Below are 15873 nucleotides of genomic sequence, written 5' to 3'. Positions count from 1 at the left end.
TTCGCCTCTTCTCGCGTGTCTTTCTCCCGGTACTCAACCTGAAGCCGGAAGCACTCGGGAGTCACGTGGGTCCCGGCCTCGCCCTGTGATTGGCTCAGAGGGATGCGGAGGATGGCGCAGGGATGCTGAATTGTCTGGGCAGGTAAAGAGAAAGCGGTTTCTTGGGTTTCTTTTTTCCTGTATTTTTTCTCCCCCTCCCGACGGCCTGCGTGGTCTGATGCCCTCGCAGGCCTTTCAGGTGATTTGTGACGAGCTCTAGTCGCCGGAATGAGAAATGTTCAGCGCCATGTATATCCAAGTGCACTTGCTCCCTTCCAGGATAATTTCAGGGATGAAGATGGTCCCAGGCTGGGGATGCTCCCAGGCCTTGATGCTGTCAGTCACTTCATGGCTCAGGAAAGCAACTGAAAACTTTTGCCTGCAACGCAAAGTCACAGCTGAGCTGGAATAAAGTCGTGCAGTTACATGGATGGAGCATCCTAGAGTTAAAAGCATTGCCTTCAGCCGTTCTGATTTATCCCATGTGCAAAATGGCATCTCAGCAAATACTGGAATAGCCGGGAGGGCCTCCTGCCAACATTGTGTCCCTTCAAAAGCTGTCGCATCTGAAAGTTACAACGTGGGCATGGGATTTAGGAGGCTGTGTCGAATTTGTGGGTGGGAACTTTGGAGGGGACTGTATCTTCTCCCTCCTCCCAAGGATTTGTAAGTGATGGAGGGAGAGGTCATTAGGATGAGGGGGCTATTAGGCTGAGGCTGCAAGTTCTTGGAGAATATTTATGGAAGGAGCCTCTCTAGAGTGTGATGGGTGTTCTAAAACTCCATCTCTTACTTGATTGTCCAAAGGAGCACGCTTTTGTCTCCAAACTTAGCGGCCTTGGTGAGACAAATGCTTCCTCCTGAAAGAAGTGAGAATTTGTAGGTCATTTAACAACCCGTGCAGCCATTCCGAATTAGGGTCCAATGCTACTGTTGGGCCTTTCACACAAAAAAATTAAAAGTTCAGGGAGGCTAAGTGTTTATGGAAATTCTTTCACACAAAAAAATTAAAAGTTCATGGAGGTTAAGTGTTTATGGAAATTATTTTTATTCTATCTAGAGCAAAAGGATATCTGGACAAGGATATTTCAGAGAGCCCATAGACTTATCCATCGAATTAATCAAGATGAGGGCTTCTGTGAGCCAGGCAAGGTTCTGGATGCAGAGGGAGAGAAGCAAACCAGACAAGGCAATTCCCTATTTTCAGGAGAGACAGATCAGAAATAAGCCAACATGCAAATAAATAATACCACATGGGACAAAGTAATGGTGAGACAGGGAGTGAGGAGGAAACGGGAAATGACCTCTAGGAAGTAAGGACACTGGGCCTACAGTGACGGCACTCTAGGAAAAGCAAACAGAAAGACCAAAGGCCCTGAAATAGGTACAAAGTCGCATGTGTGAAGAGCAGAAAGGCCAGTGTGGCCAGAGGCAAACAGGGTGGAGGCAGAGAAACTATGTTCTAGTCAAACCCGTGGACCACAAGCAAGACTTGGCTTTTGTTGTGATCATAATGAGAAACCAGCAGAGGCCCAGCTATGTGGCTGTATTTTCTTAGCATATTTTTGGAGGACAAATATGCATCAAATTCTTCATTGTTGGGGCCAGAGAGACAGTACAGCGGGAGGACGTTTGCCTTGCATGCGGCTGACCTGGGAAAACCCCAGTTCGATCCTTAGTATACCATATGGCTCCGCAAGCATGCCAGGAGTGATGGGTGTGGTCCAAAAACAACAACAACAACAAAAAAAAAAACTTCTTTGTTTTTAAGAGGGGATCATGAGGGGCTAAGCCTAGATGTGAAGCAGCCAGAATCATTTCTTTTTTTTTTTTTTAAATATGGAACGCTTCACAAATTTGCGTATCATCCTTGCACAGGGGTCATGCTAATCTTCTCTGTATCGTTCCAATTTTAGTATATGTGCTGCCGAAGTGAGCACCAGAATCATTTCTTTTTGTTTGTTTGTTTTGTTTTTGGGCCACACCCGGCAGTGCTCAGGGGTTACTCCTGACTATCTGCTCAGAAATAGCTCCTGGCAGGCATGGGGGACCATATGGGACACCAGGATTTGAACCAACCACCTTAGGTCCTGGATTGGCTGCTTGCAAGGCAAACACCGCTGTGCTATCTTTCCGGGCCCCAGAATCATTTCTTAGGTGTGCCCCCAGACTCCATCTTAGGTGCAGTGTCCCTGAACACAAGTCTCTCTCCCATCCAGGTCCAGGCTCTCCTGACTCACACACTCCCAGGAAGAGGAAGAGGAGGGCAAGTGCTACTTTCTCTGCAATCCTGTGGTTACAGCCCCTCAGAAGCCCTGAAGGTCCCCCTCCAGTGTCACCAACATGGAGTTCTGAAGTCCATGTGGCGTGTCTCAGTGAACCAAGTGAGTTTTCTCATGAGAATTTACACCCAAATGATGCTTTCCTGCAGGTGATGGCTGGAAGGAAGCTTGGTGCTACCCCAGCTCCACAGAACAGGCCCACGCAGAGGTTGCTGATCTATCATATATATATATATGTGTGTGTGTGTGTGTGTGTGTGTATATATATATATATATATATATATACATATATATATATATATATATATATGATAGGTGTCAGCATCAGTCCATGCTGTGTACCTTCTCTCTGCCAGTTCACAGAACTTTTTACTTACAGTGGTTCATTGTGTGCTTCTATTCCCCCCCAAAAAAGACTTCCGGGGCCGGGAAGGTGGCACTAGAGGTAAGGTGTCTGCCTTACAAGCGCTAGCGTAGGACGGACCGAGGTTCGATCCCCCAGCGTCCCATATGGTCTCCCCAAGCCAGGGGCGATTTCTGAGCTCATAGCCAGGAGTAACCCCTGAGCGTCAAACAGGTGTGGCCCAAAAACAAAAAACAAACAAACAAACAAAAAGACTTCGTCCCCTTTGGCATTTCAGTGTTCTCTGTGGAATGGGACGAGTGCTCTTTTTTCCTGGCATGGGGTGTGGCATTGAAGGGTTGAATGACCTAAAAACCCAAGTCCCTGGTTTGGAGGAATGCCAGGAGGTTCTGTGGGTGTCAGGGACAGCCAGTGCCTTCTGCATTTTCCATGGCAGTCTGGCCGGCTGTCCTGGATGAGATATTGGACTGCACCTACTCACTGCCTGCCTTGACTTTCAGGTCCTCAGGAAAATGCAGAGACGCCATAGCAGCAACACGGATAGCATTCCACCCGAAAGGTAGGTGGTTCCCAGCTCCTGCTTGCTGAGGACTCTGGGAGTGCTCAGAGGCTCCCCAAAACTGGCTACATCAGATGGAGAAAGTGGAAGTGATTACAGAACATTTGAACACAGCTCCGGTCTCCACGTGATTCATTGCTGCTCTTTGGTCATTGTCCATACCAGCATGGTTCACAAACTCCTTGATCTCATTCATCAGTGATTCATTTTTGTTTGTTTGTTTTTTGGGTCACACCCAGCAGCACTCAGGGGTTACTCCTGACTCTGCGCTCATATGGGATGCCGGGAATTGAACCGGAATCCATACTGGGCATGAAAGGCAAATGCCCTACTGCTGTACTATTGCTCCATTCATTGGTATTGTACCCACAGTATTTCACGATATGGTGACTGAGAGCTACCCTGTGGAGGCTAATTCCATGGAAAGAAAATATTTAGGGGGGAGCTAGAGTGGGTAAAGCACTTGCCTTGCATGTGGTCAACTCAGATTTGATCCTCGGCATCCCGTATGGTGTCCTGACACCACCAGGAGTAATCCCTGAGAATTGCCATGTAGAGCCCAAAAATCAGAATGAAAAAATAGATTTTTTTATTTCCCACGGGTCGCAAGAGATGGGGAGACTCACTATTTCATGAAGAGTTGCCTGGGGAACAGCAGGACTAGGAGGGAAAAGCAAGGAAATCAGGAGACAGAAGAGAGCCTAGACAGGAGAGATCTCTGATCTTAGAGGGTTTTCCACACAGAGCAAAGCATGGCATGGGGACTGCTGAGACAAGCTGATTTAGGTAAAGACGGCTGCAGGGTGCAGGGTGAGCTCTATGGAATATTTTCAGCTCTGGGGCCAGAGAGATAGGCCAGCAGTAGGGTGTTTGCCTTGTACGCAGCTGATTCAGGACAGATGCTAGTTCGAATCCTGGCATCCCATATGGTCCCCCCTGCCTGCCCGGAGCTATTTCTGAGCATAGAGCCAGGAGTAACCTCTGAAAGCTGCCAGGGTAACCCCAAAACCAAAAGCCAAAAAAAGAAAAAGAAAAAGAAAAGAATATTTGCAGCTCTGAGTGGCAGGGGCAGAATGATAATGAACACAGAGAAGGGATTAGGGACATTAGGCTGGGCCTCCCAGAAGAGATAGAAAATCATTTTAGCCCTATGATTAGTGGATGTCACACAGACAAGTATAGCATCTAAAAAAAGAAAACACAGTTAAAACACTGGTGATGGGCTGGAGTACTTGCAAGACTTCCCATTCCATCTCCAGCCCTCCAGCATTACTGGAGTGGTCCCAGTGTACCCAAATAGCATTATTTCAACAAGGCACAAGCACTGACTCATCCGGCCCAGTGGACTGAGGATGGCTGGAGACTGCTGGGCATTGCTTGGAAATAAGTAATAATAGGAATAATAATCAGAACAGTGGTATAATGGGAATGATGAAAAGGTAGAGAATTTTGTTCCTGTTTCAGGACACACCTGGCAATGCTTAGGGAATATTCCTAGCTCTATGAGTGGGGTCGCTTTCACTGTTGCCAACCTGGTTGATTGGGAAGGGGCAATTTTCCTTCTCTTGGTGAACCCAAAACCAAGGACATTCTCCCCAGTTGATGACCAGGAAAGAATGGTTCTGAGGCTGGTGACCAGAAACACTTTATTTCACTTCAGTAATGCTTATATAGGACAAGAGGAACTGGGATATATGTAGAGTGGCAGGGACCAGGGTACTAGAGATGGGCAGCCAGGGATGTGAGATGCCAAGGAGAGGTTAAACATAAGCTTTGGGGATTAGGAATGTTTCTTGAGTGACACAACAGGTCATAAAAATACCTAATCTCAAGGCCAGAGCAGTAGCACAGCAGTAGGGTGTTTGCCTTGCACGCAGCTGAACCAGGATGGACCTGGGCTCGATCCCCGGTGTCCCATATGGTCCCCGAGCCAGTAGTGATTTCTGAGTGCATAGCCAGGAGTAGCCCCTGAGTGTTACCGGGTGTGGCCCAAAGAACAAACAAACAAAAAATACCTAATCTCTCTTGACTGAGCTCTCTGTGAGGGAAGAAGGACATTCCAGAGGCAAACCTGTGAGCGACCTCTGATTATGAGGGATAGCACCTCTCTTTGTGCTGTCCTTCCTCATCTCTGGAACAGTGTGTCTCCTAGACTTATGCCTAAAAGAGAATTCCCAGAGCAATGGGTCTACAGGGGTCCCCCAGAACTGATGTTCTATGGGGGGGGGGGGAGGTGGTTCTATCTGCCAAGCAGTTTGGGAACAGTGTCACAGGGGGATCCAGTAGGGGACCACATGCTACTGGGCATTAGTACCAACCTGGGCATCAATGTCCTACATGCAAGCCTTCATGGAAGGTCTTGGGCCTTTTTTCAGTCTGTGCCAAGGTTCACTCCCCATAGTTTTGGTTCATTGGTCCATTATGGGTCTGAGCACTTCCTGCCTCTTCTGGAAGTCCCAGGGACAGATCACAATTGTGAGCCAGGGGGGAATCCCAGATCTGGAGAAGGAAGAGCAAATTGGTCATCCTGAATTTAGGGCAGTGAGGGTACAATGGAACCCAGAGACAGGGAGTGTCCTCCAAACAGTCAGATCTTTGCTGAAATGGTCAGAGGAACTGCTGGGAGGAGCAGGGACAGGCAAGGAACCCCAGGGAGGGAAAAGGATCCACAATGACATTGAGTAGGACAACCGGGGCCGAAAATGTGTCCTCTGAGTCTGGAGTAACAGTAGAGTCACCCACTATTGGGTTTATCAGAGACTTCCGGGCCAGGTGTGAAATAAGTCACCGAGCATATTTTTGCAGATGCCTCTGGTCTCCTGAACAGATAATAATGCATCCAGGGTTAGGGGTGAAAGGTCAGGGGTAAAAGCTTAGGATGCTCCAGCCTCCCTCTAGCTTCTGTGTGGTTCCCACCTGTTGCTCTTGCAGGAGGTCAATGCTGTTTTTTATTGTTTGTTTTGGGGGGACCACAGATTTTTGGGGTTTTCAGGGATCATTCCTGGTGGTGCTCAGGGGACTCTTTGGGATGCTGGGGATCGATCCTGGGTTGTCCATGTGCAAGGCAAAGGTTCTCTCTGCTGTGCTATGGCTCAGGACCCTCAATGATGTTCTTTGTTCCCCTTGCTCCCCCCGTGGCTCCATCTCTCTGTGCTCCTGATTTTAGGGGGGACCTTTCTCTTTCTGTCTCCCCAGAAACCGCAGCCAGGCACTCAGCTCGGAGGCCAGTGTGGATGCAGGCGGTGTCTTTGAGAGTCTGAAGGCAGAAGCGACCTCCTCGCCCACCCTCTTCTCGGGGTTATCGGGGCTCCCCAGTGGCAGCTTGCCCACTCCACCCTTCCCGTCCAGCCTGGTGCTGGGCTCTGCGGCTGGTGGTGGGGACGTGTTCATCCAGATGCCTGCTTCCAGGGAGGATGGCGGGGGCCGGGCCGAGGCTCCAGGGGCCTACCACCATCGCCAGTCCCACCACCACTTCCACCATGGGGCACACCGGGGGAATTCCCTGCTGCAGCATGTGGGTGGAGACCACCGGGCACACCTTGATGAGGGGGGTGACGAGCAGCCAGGGACCCCCGCACCTGCCCTGTCTGAGCTGAAGGCGGTGGTCTGCTGGCTCCAGAAAGGGCTGCCCTTCATCCTCATCCTACTGGCCAAGCTCTGCTTTCAACATAAGCTCGGTGAGTAGAGGGTGGGGTTTGAGGGATAAGGGGGTCTTGGGGAGGGAGAGCTGAGGTCCTGGGAGGCTCAAGGACACCCCAGTGTCCCACAGACAGCAGAACCCAGGTTTAGGGCTGGGAGGTGGAACCAAGTCAGGTATATGCTAATGCATGCTAGACCTGGTATCCGGGGAATCTTGATATCTGTCCCCTGCATCTGGCATCACCGAGTAACCTGGAGGTCCCAGTATTATCAGGTATAGCCTAGAGGTCCCTGAGTACTTCTGGGGTAGCTCTAGAGGACCCCTAATCACCAAGCCTAGAGTGAGCCTGAGTCTCTTAAGCTTGGAAGCATGCCCTCTCCCCCTCAGCAAAAAAAAAAAAAAAAAAAAAAATGCTGTAATTTAATAGAAGAGGTTAAAAAAATCAGAAAGGGGCCCAGAGAGATAGCACAGTGGCGTTTGCCTTGCAAGCAGCCGATCCAGGACCAAAGGTGGTTGGTTCGAATCCCGGTGTCCCATATGGTCCCCCATGCCTGCCAGGAGCTATTTCTGAGCAGATAGCCAGGAGTAACCCCTGAGCACCGCCAGGTGTGGCCCAAAAATAAAACAAAACAAAACAAAAAAATCAGAAAGGAGCCAGAGAGATAGCACAATGGGGAGGAAATTTGCTTGCACATGGTTAACCTGGTTCGATCCCTGGCATCCCATATGGTCCCCTGAGCCTGCCAGGAGTAACTTCTGAAGGCAGAGTCAGGAGGAACCCCTGAGTGCCACCTGGAGTGGCACTCATCCTCAATCCTAACACTGAACCATTCACCCAGCTGGCTGATAATTGCTGAAAATGGGCCCCCCGGGACCCTAAATACTGCACAGGAGCTCTTCCGCCCAAAAGATTTCCCAAACCTTGCCTCCTCTGTCAATAACCCGAAAGTGACCCCATCCTCAGCCTGAGCAGCTCAGAACTCTGCCATTTGTACGAAGCTCAGATTCCCCACAAGTGAGGTTCCCAATGTGCCCCGCAGGCTGGCTCAGGGGAGATCTGAGCTGGGGCCACCATCTGACCCGCAGGCATCGCCGTGTGCATTGGGATGGCCAGTACCTTCGCCTACGCCAACTCCACGCTCCGGGAACAGGTGTCATTGAAGGTGAGTCTTCTCCTCCTGAGTGGCTGCAGTGGACAACCTCAAAGGGCTGTAGTGGATACCTCCTAATAGAGGGCTCGGTGGACACCCCCAAACTGAGGGACCTCCACAAGTGGAGCCTAGGTCCCATGGATGCACCGAGCTGGTTTCTGGCCACAGTTCAATGTCCAGGGAGGCACGCATGCCTTCTTGTGTGGGGGGTTCCACACCAGCTGCTGGTACCAGGATTGATTCCAGGCTCTTGTGGGCACAGCAGCTGGGCTCCAGCCGAAAGAGCCATCCCCAGGCACCCCCATTTCTAAAGGGGCTCCCTTTGCCTTTGCCAGGTTCAGGTCACCCACGTGCTTCGATTCCAACACCCTCTACCCTTACGGAGTCTGTCATGTACCCCTATGCCCATCCTCCCTAGGGTCCTTGGATGCTTCTCTCTGGTCCCTCTCATCCTGGGGGAACCCTGGTGATGACTTGGGGTTCGACAGATAATCTTAAAAGCCTCCCCAGCTGCAGGCCAGCTGACAAGCACCCCAAATCCACTGGAAAGTCCCCTCACCTGTTCCCATCCTTCAGGGATTCTCATATCTTCGGGGTTCGTTCCTTTGCTTCCTCCCAAGGATGGTCCCTGATGTGCCTTCCTCCTCCTAGACCCTTCCTGCATTCCCCATCTTCCCCCAACTTGATCCCCCTTCCTTTCTTGGCACTTCCCCCTCCCCACCCCTAAAATCTCTGTCCTGTCCCTTCCACCCACCCAGCCCAAAGGTGACTCCGCAGTGAGGCCATGTTCAGATTCAGCAGCCACCCAGAAGAACCACACGAATCCTCCAGCCCTGGTTTTCTGGTGAAGGAAGCTGCGACTTCAGAAATACCAAGTCCTTACCTAAGGTCACATAGTCCCCTCTGTTGGTGGTAGTGTCAGGTGTGAGCCCAGGCCTGGAGTCCCAGTTGGACCCAGGTCCAAATTCAGGCTCCTCTATGTTCCTGTAGGAGCCTCTTTATCTCAGAGCCATCCCCAGGAAAGGAGCTCTTTCCTACTTGGTTGCCTTTGGGACCGAGTGAGCCATTAGGCCATTGTGCAGAGCAAGCACTGGGTACAGCCCTGGCATGTTGGCAGCCTGCCCTTGAGTTCATTTATTCTTTTATATTTGGGGGCTCCCAGTCGGTGCTCAGAATGCCTGGGGGCCCCTACCACCAGCAATTCTCAGCCAACGAGACTGAGAACAGCCACCTGTTCTGTAGATGTAGTGCTACTCAGAAATCCTCAGGGGACCATGCAGTACTGGAAATGAACCTAGGTCAGGTGGATTCAAGGAAGTTTTCTAATTCCTACACTATCTCCTGGTCTCTGGACTTTTTTTGTCTCTTTTGGGCCACACCTGACAGTGCTCAGGGCTGACTCCTGACTCAGGGCTCATTTGTAGCAGGACTGAGGGAACCATATTTGGCGCTTGGGATTAGATTCAACTCAAATCAGCCACATGGAAGGGAAGTTCTTTGGCTATTATATTCTCACTCCGGCCTTCTAAGCCTTTTTTTTTTTTGTTTTGTTTTCTTTTGTTTTGGGGCCACTCCTGGTGGCACTCAGGGGTTCTTCCTGTCTCTGCATCTTAGAAGTTACTCCCGGCAGGCTTAGGGAACCATATGGGATGCCAGAGTTCAAACCCATGTTGACCATGTGCAAGCAAATGCCCTACCCATTGTGTATCTCTTTGGCCCACCCCTTTTTGAGCTATTTTAACCTCTTCTATTAAAGCACTGAATTTTTTTTTTTTTTTTTGGTGAGGGGGAGCTTGAGAGGTTCAGATTCGGTAAGGCAATAGCCAGCCATTGGCTCAGGCTGGTTTGATGCTACTCAGGCTCTGCAGTGCTGCGGATCACCCCAGAGACACCCTGAGGTACTGGAGATTGGACTCGGGGCTTCACCCTTACAAAACTTGCCCTCTAGGGCTTTAAATTGTCCCCATATCCTTCCCTCTGATCCCCTCTCTGGCACTTGCTCCAAACACCTGGGTCTCCATGAGGCCGGAAGGGCTGCCCAGTCTCTACTTGATATGTGATCACGTTGAGGTACCACGAGAGTTGGGAGTCCTGGACCTTCTGTCTCTTTTTGGTCTGGCAAACTTATTTGTGCCACTCTTAGAGCAAGTAGTTCAAACATCAGTGCGATGGGGGCCCTGAGCTAGCTCATTCCTAAATGCTGTGACCTCCAAATGTTGCCTGGAAGATTGGAGTCTACCACCAGACTCCAGAAATCTTGGATGCCTGCAGCATCTTAGAAGACACAGGCAGGAGTCTCTTGGGGAACACTAAATTATTATTACTAAAGAACAACTTTGCCCTTCAAAGTCTGGTTTCTCGGGGGCCAGAGAAATAGTACTGGGCTCAAGGCACTTGCCTTGCCTGTGGCTGGCCCCAGGAGATATCAGCACTCTCTATGCTCTCATTATTACCATCAGGGGTGACCACTGAGTACAGAGCCAGGAGAAGACCTTGAGCATCACCAGGTATGGCCCCAACTTCCCCCTCCAAAAAAGGGGGGACATCTGCTTCGTGGATGTTGCTATTCCCTCTTTCTGGTCCACCTTTAGCTTGGATTTATAGAGAAGTCAACCAGAATCTATTATTTACTGGGGTAAAAGGGCTGCCTAGTGGATTGATCCCATTGATTAGAACATCGATTGGGTGGAGGTGGTTTCTAGAGCCGTTAACCCTTGACCACTTCTGGGATAATGGGTAGATGCAGAAGCATTTATTTCATCTGCTCTGCATGCATTGAAACAGTGTGTGCGGTCGAAGGTCCAGCTGGGGACAGCAGAGCATTTTCCCGAAACCAGAGGGCAGGCTACCCCGGGCCAGCTATGACCTCATCCTGTTCCAGCAAAGCAGCCTCCTGGAGCCAGGAACAGGCCAGAGCCCTGGAGAACCAACTGCACTGGGGTCTATCTGTCTGCCTAGCACAAAGTCAGAAACACGCCTGGCTCTGTGCCACCACCAGAAGTTTCCTTGGGTTGCTTTGGCCCATCCCCAGAGGTCTTCCAGCTTGACTTTTGGGGGATCTAGGAGAAGCAGGGCAGAAGGAAGAGAAGCAGCAACCAGAGGATGACAGCCATTGAGAAACACATTTGAGGGGCCGGAGAGATAGCATGGAGGGTAAGGCGTTTGCCTTTCATGCAGAAGGTCATCGGTTCGAATCCCGGCATCCCATATGGTCCCCCGAGCCTGCCAGGAGCGATTCCTGAGCATGAAGCCAGGAGTAACCCCTGGGCGCTGCCGGGTGTGACCCAAAAACCAAAAAAAAAAAAAAAAGAGAGAGAGAAACGCATTTGAAGTTGGTCCCATCATTGAGGTCATCCCATGGCAGAGGTGATGAGAGCAGTGCTAAGAAAAGGTAGAGGCACTTCCAGCTGCAGATCACTGAAGGGCCAGAGTGATAGTACAGTGGTAGGGCATTTGCCTTGCACACAGACGACCCGGGACGGACCCAAGTTCTATCCCCAGCATCTCACATGGTCCACCAAGCCTGCCAGGTGTGATTTCTTAGTGTAGAGCCAGGAGTAACTCCCTGAATGCTGCCGGGTGTGGCCCCAAAAACCAAAAAACAAAACAAAACAAAAAAGAACACTGAAGAGCACTGTTGAGCTGAAGGAGGATCCCAGGCAGTCACTAGACTGAGTGTTTCCATTTATACTCCAAGACCCCCATACACACACACTTGAAATCTCATGTGCTCAGCCAGGCATTTGAGAGTTCATTCTTCCTTGCATGGCAAGGCCCTAGGTTCAATTCCTGGCACCATGAGAAATTAATAGAAGTACAACTTTAAGCAACTAATAGACACTTAGGCCTGGAGACAGAGCATGGGAGGTAAGGTGCTTACTATACACCCAGAGAATCTTGGTTCAGTTCCGGCACTTTGTATGGTCCCACACCTCAGATATGGGATTCATAGCTTCTGAGCACTGTTGGATATGGCCCAAAATACTCCCTCTGGATAAGCAGGTCAGGGCACTGAGGTTTAAAATGTGTTCTTTGCAGGGCCAGAGTGATAGCACCGGTAGAGTTTTTTTGCCTTGCATGCAGCCTAGCCAGGTTTGGTTCCTGGCACTCCATATGGTCCCCACAGCCTACCAAAAGTAGTTTTTTTTTTTGTTTTTGGCTTTTGAGTCATACCCAGCAGCACTCAGAGGTTACTCCTGCCTCTGCACTCAGAAATCACTCCTAGCAGACACGAGGGACCATATGGAATGCCGGTAATCGAACCACCATCCGTCCTGGGTTAGCTGCGTGTAAGTCAAATACTACCACTGTGCTATCTTTCTGGCCTCCCAATAGTAATTTCTGAGCTCAAAATCAGGAGTAACCCCTGAGCACTACTTGGTGTGATCAAAAAAAAAATGACAACAAAAAGGTGCTTTTGGAAGCTGGACAGAGAGTAGAATGGGTCAGACACTTGCACGGCATGCAGACAGTCAAGTTCAATTATCAGTACTTGATATGATCCCTTGAGCCTGCCAGGAGTGATTAAAGCACAGAATCAGGAAGGACCCTGAGTACCACTGAAAGTGACCCCCCAAAAACAAAACAAACATAAGAAAATAAAACATGTTTTTTAGGGCTGGAGAGAGCACAGTGGATGACGAAGCACTTGCCTGGCACATAACCAACCCAGGTTTTATTCCCAGCACCCAGAGGGTTTCCCAGGCTCAGCCAGCAGTGATCCATGAGTACTGAGTAGAAGAGTAAGAATACTGAGCACTATCAGGCGTGGTCCAAAACCCAAAAATTAATTAAAGAAAATGGGTGACTTAGGGATGGGCTGTGTGGTTCACCAGTAGACCATGTACTCTGAATGAATGAGATGCTGGGTTCAAGTTTTGGCAACACACACACAAACACACACACTAAAGTTATTCTGACTTATAGAATCTTCAGTTGTTCTAACAGAAGCTGGTGCAGATGATATAAATAAAAAGGCTTTAATTACACACACACACACACACACACACACACACACACACACCCCTTAAGTGCTATAAGCTAGTATATACAAACCAGTATATACAAACCTGGACTCCACACTTAGCACTCCCCCAACACCTCATGGGCAGTCCAGCTCCCAGCTCTGTGATGCCCACAGTCTATACCCATGCTGTGGAGTCCAGCATGGGTCCAGCCAGAACCCAAGGTCCCAGCTCAGATGTCCTGGGGTCAGACTCAGCTCCACCCAGGCCCTCAGGCTGCGGGATGTCCGCTAACTCTGCGCACTGTCTGCCTTCTAGAGAGTTCTCTGACACAGCTCCATAGCTCTGTCCCCTTCCAGAGGGCCATGCCTCAGGCTCCACAAAGGGGGCTAACACCCTTCTGCTAGCTCTGAACCTGGGGAGAAGGAGACATTCTAGAATGTTCTGCCTTGGGCCCCTTTGGTGGTACTGCCTTCCACACGAACTTCTTGCTTCTTCGCAGGAGAAGAGGTCGGTGCTGGTGACCCTGTGGATCTTGGTCTTTCTGGTGGGGAACACGCTGTATGTGCTTTATACCTTCAGTTCCCAGCGACTGTACTACAGGTGTGCGGGTACAGGCATGGTTGGGGTGCTGGGATGGGCCCCCAAGGGGGGTTCTGGACACAAGAGCCCCTTCACAGAGGACAGCACAGTGCACGGACCTTCCCATGCCCAGCACATTCGGGCTAGGGCAGACAGTTTCCAGGACCTGGGTTGGGGTCTCAGAGCCTCCACCCCTCTGGGCACCATCACAGAGCCAGCAGGGATCTGTTACCCCCTCCCCATCCAGCCAGGGCATAGCCAGGCGGCAGCAATGACCAAAGGCAGGGGGAGGATGTGGGCCAAATCTCCCGCACTGAGAGCTTTGTAAGTATGCCTTGAAGCTAAGTTTTTCCCGCCCCCGCCACCCCGTCTACATCCACAGGGAGTTCCTGAGGTGCCTCCTGGAAGAGGAAGCTGGCTGGACCTTTCTGGTGTCAGAAGTCTGAGTCCTCATAGCAGAGGCTCATGTGTCTGTTACTTGGCAGCTGCAGGGCCATCCCTGGAGTCTCCCCTCTTTCTGCAGCTGTGAAACCAGTATCCAAGTCCTTCTCAAGTCTTGTACCCTGACAGGGTCCCTGTTTAGAAGGTCAAAGGCCGGAGCAGGCACACAGGGCCTGTCGTGACAGGTCGTGACAGGTCCCTCTGTCTTGTATGGAGCTGCAAGATCTCTAGGTCCTGCCACGTACCTAGCACTGTTTTTGGTTTGGGAGCCACACCCAGCAGCACTCAGGGGTTACTCCTGGCTCTGTGCTCAGAAATCGCTCCTGGTAGACTCGGGGGACCATATGGGATGCTGGGGATTGAATAGGGTTCGCCCTGGGTCAGCCACATGCAAGGCAAACGTCTTACCACCATGCTATTATTGCTCTGGCTCCATACCTGGCACTCTTGAACTTGAGTTCTGGCTGTGGACACCCCCATGAGCACCCTGTGGCAGACAATTCCAAAAGCAAAACTAGGACCAACCACAAAAATGATGATGAATGCCTGGAGCCATGTTCCCAACAGCCACATGGGCAGCAGGCTGAACTGGCATGAGATTGCGGGGAAAGGAGAGAGGCAGTACATGGAACCCCCCACCCAATCTCTTTAGCAGCTGGGAATGGTGTGAGCCTCCCCCATCTCTAGGTCCCTCTCTCCTTTATTTTGATTTCTTCCTCTTGTAAAGCTCAACATAGACCCATCATCGCAGAGAGGCGCTCAAATACTTTTCCAAGCCTGCCTTCTAATGTCATCAATAATCAGACTAGGCTCAAAGAGAGTGAGACATCCACCTGAGGTCACAGACCAAGTTAGCGGCAGATTCTTGCTTCTAGAAGACATAGATATTTAACAGGGTTATGAGAGGAGGTGGAAGGAATTGCCCTGGGTTCAGCAAACCCCCCCCCCCAGCACTTCCCCTGACATAGGACCTTCTCCTCCAGCCTCATATTCCTAAAGCCCAACGTGGACCCCCTGGACTTCTTTGACTTGCTGTGGATCGTGGGCATCGCTGACTTTGTGCTGAAGTACATTACCATCGCCCTCAAATGCCTCATCGTGGCCCTGCCCAGGATCATCTTGGCTGTCAAGTCCAAGGTAGGAGATGGCGGGATCCAGGTCATCCTTGTCCTATAGGTGTTACTACGAGTTCTTGGTGCCTTCTGGGCAGGGACAAAACTGAAATAAACAGTCAACTGGGACATTGGCTCCACTTCCTGTCACTCTCAGAAGCTGAGTCTCATTATCTTGCCAACTGCTTCTTGGTCAAGTACTTTTAGGAAATTTTGTTGTTCAGAGCTGCACGTTATGGGGCCAGAGTAATAAGACAGTTGGGGAAGGGCTTGCCTTGCCTGCAGTCAACCTGAGTTGAAACCCAGCATCTTATATGGTCCCCAAACTCTGCCAGGAATAATTCTAAGAGCTCAGGAGTAACTGGTGTGGCCCCTAAATAAACACAAAAGCTGTAAGTTCTGTCTCCATCTTGTCTAAAGGCATGTAGACAGGGCTAGAGTCCTGTTTCTCTGTCCCTTAGGAGAGAGACAGAAGGCTCATGCATAGCTTTTGGCTCTGTGGCATAGGGAATGCATTCTGACAAGGGTACCAAGACTGAGGAGGAACAAGCTCTGAGCTCAGCTAGTGATGTCTGCAGGGGACGAGGCAGGGGTGTGATGGCAATGCCACTCTTCAAGTGGTGAAGTACATTGAACCCCATTGGCCATTGATGGTCAAGCTTCATTCTACCAGTGCGTGAGGAACCCCCAGTTGATGACTGGAAGTAGATGAGTGCCTGGCTGATGACCAGAGATGTTT

The 15873-nt window shown here is 50.5% G+C and overlaps 1 protein-coding gene and 1 non-coding gene across 2 annotated transcripts in view; one reads left to right on the top strand and one right to left on the bottom strand.

The window, feature by feature from the left end:
- The first annotated feature begins 71 nt into the window (after positions 1-71).
- Positions 72-15873, top strand: part of RNFT2 (ring finger protein, transmembrane 2) — a 71570-nt gene continuing 55768 nt past the window's right edge. The window contains exons 1-7 of the mRNA XM_049788825.1: positions 72-142; positions 2259-2423; positions 3186-3244; positions 6440-6921; positions 7971-8047; positions 13502-13602; positions 15006-15159. Coding sequence (XP_049644782.1) covers positions 2400-2423; positions 3186-3244; positions 6440-6921; positions 7971-8047; positions 13502-13602; positions 15006-15159 — 897 coding nt within the window. The 5' untranslated portion in view covers positions 72-142; positions 2259-2399. The remainder of the gene's footprint in view (positions 143-2258; positions 2424-3185; positions 3245-6439; positions 6922-7970; positions 8048-13501; positions 13603-15005; positions 15160-15873) is intronic.
- LOC126031617 (U6 spliceosomal RNA) lies at positions 1873-1979 on the bottom strand. The gene has a single exon (XR_007503449.1). It is a non-coding gene; the product is annotated as a U6 spliceosomal RNA (small nuclear RNA).

Source organism: Suncus etruscus, chromosome 15 (assembly GCF_024139225.1).
Source record: "Suncus etruscus isolate mSunEtr1 chromosome 15, mSunEtr1.pri.cur, whole genome shotgun sequence".
Taxonomy (NCBI): Eukaryota; Metazoa; Chordata; class Mammalia; order Eulipotyphla; family Soricidae; genus Suncus; species Suncus etruscus.
The sequence above is the reverse complement of the archived record's forward strand: the minus strand, read 5'-3'. Positions and strand labels throughout refer to the sequence as shown.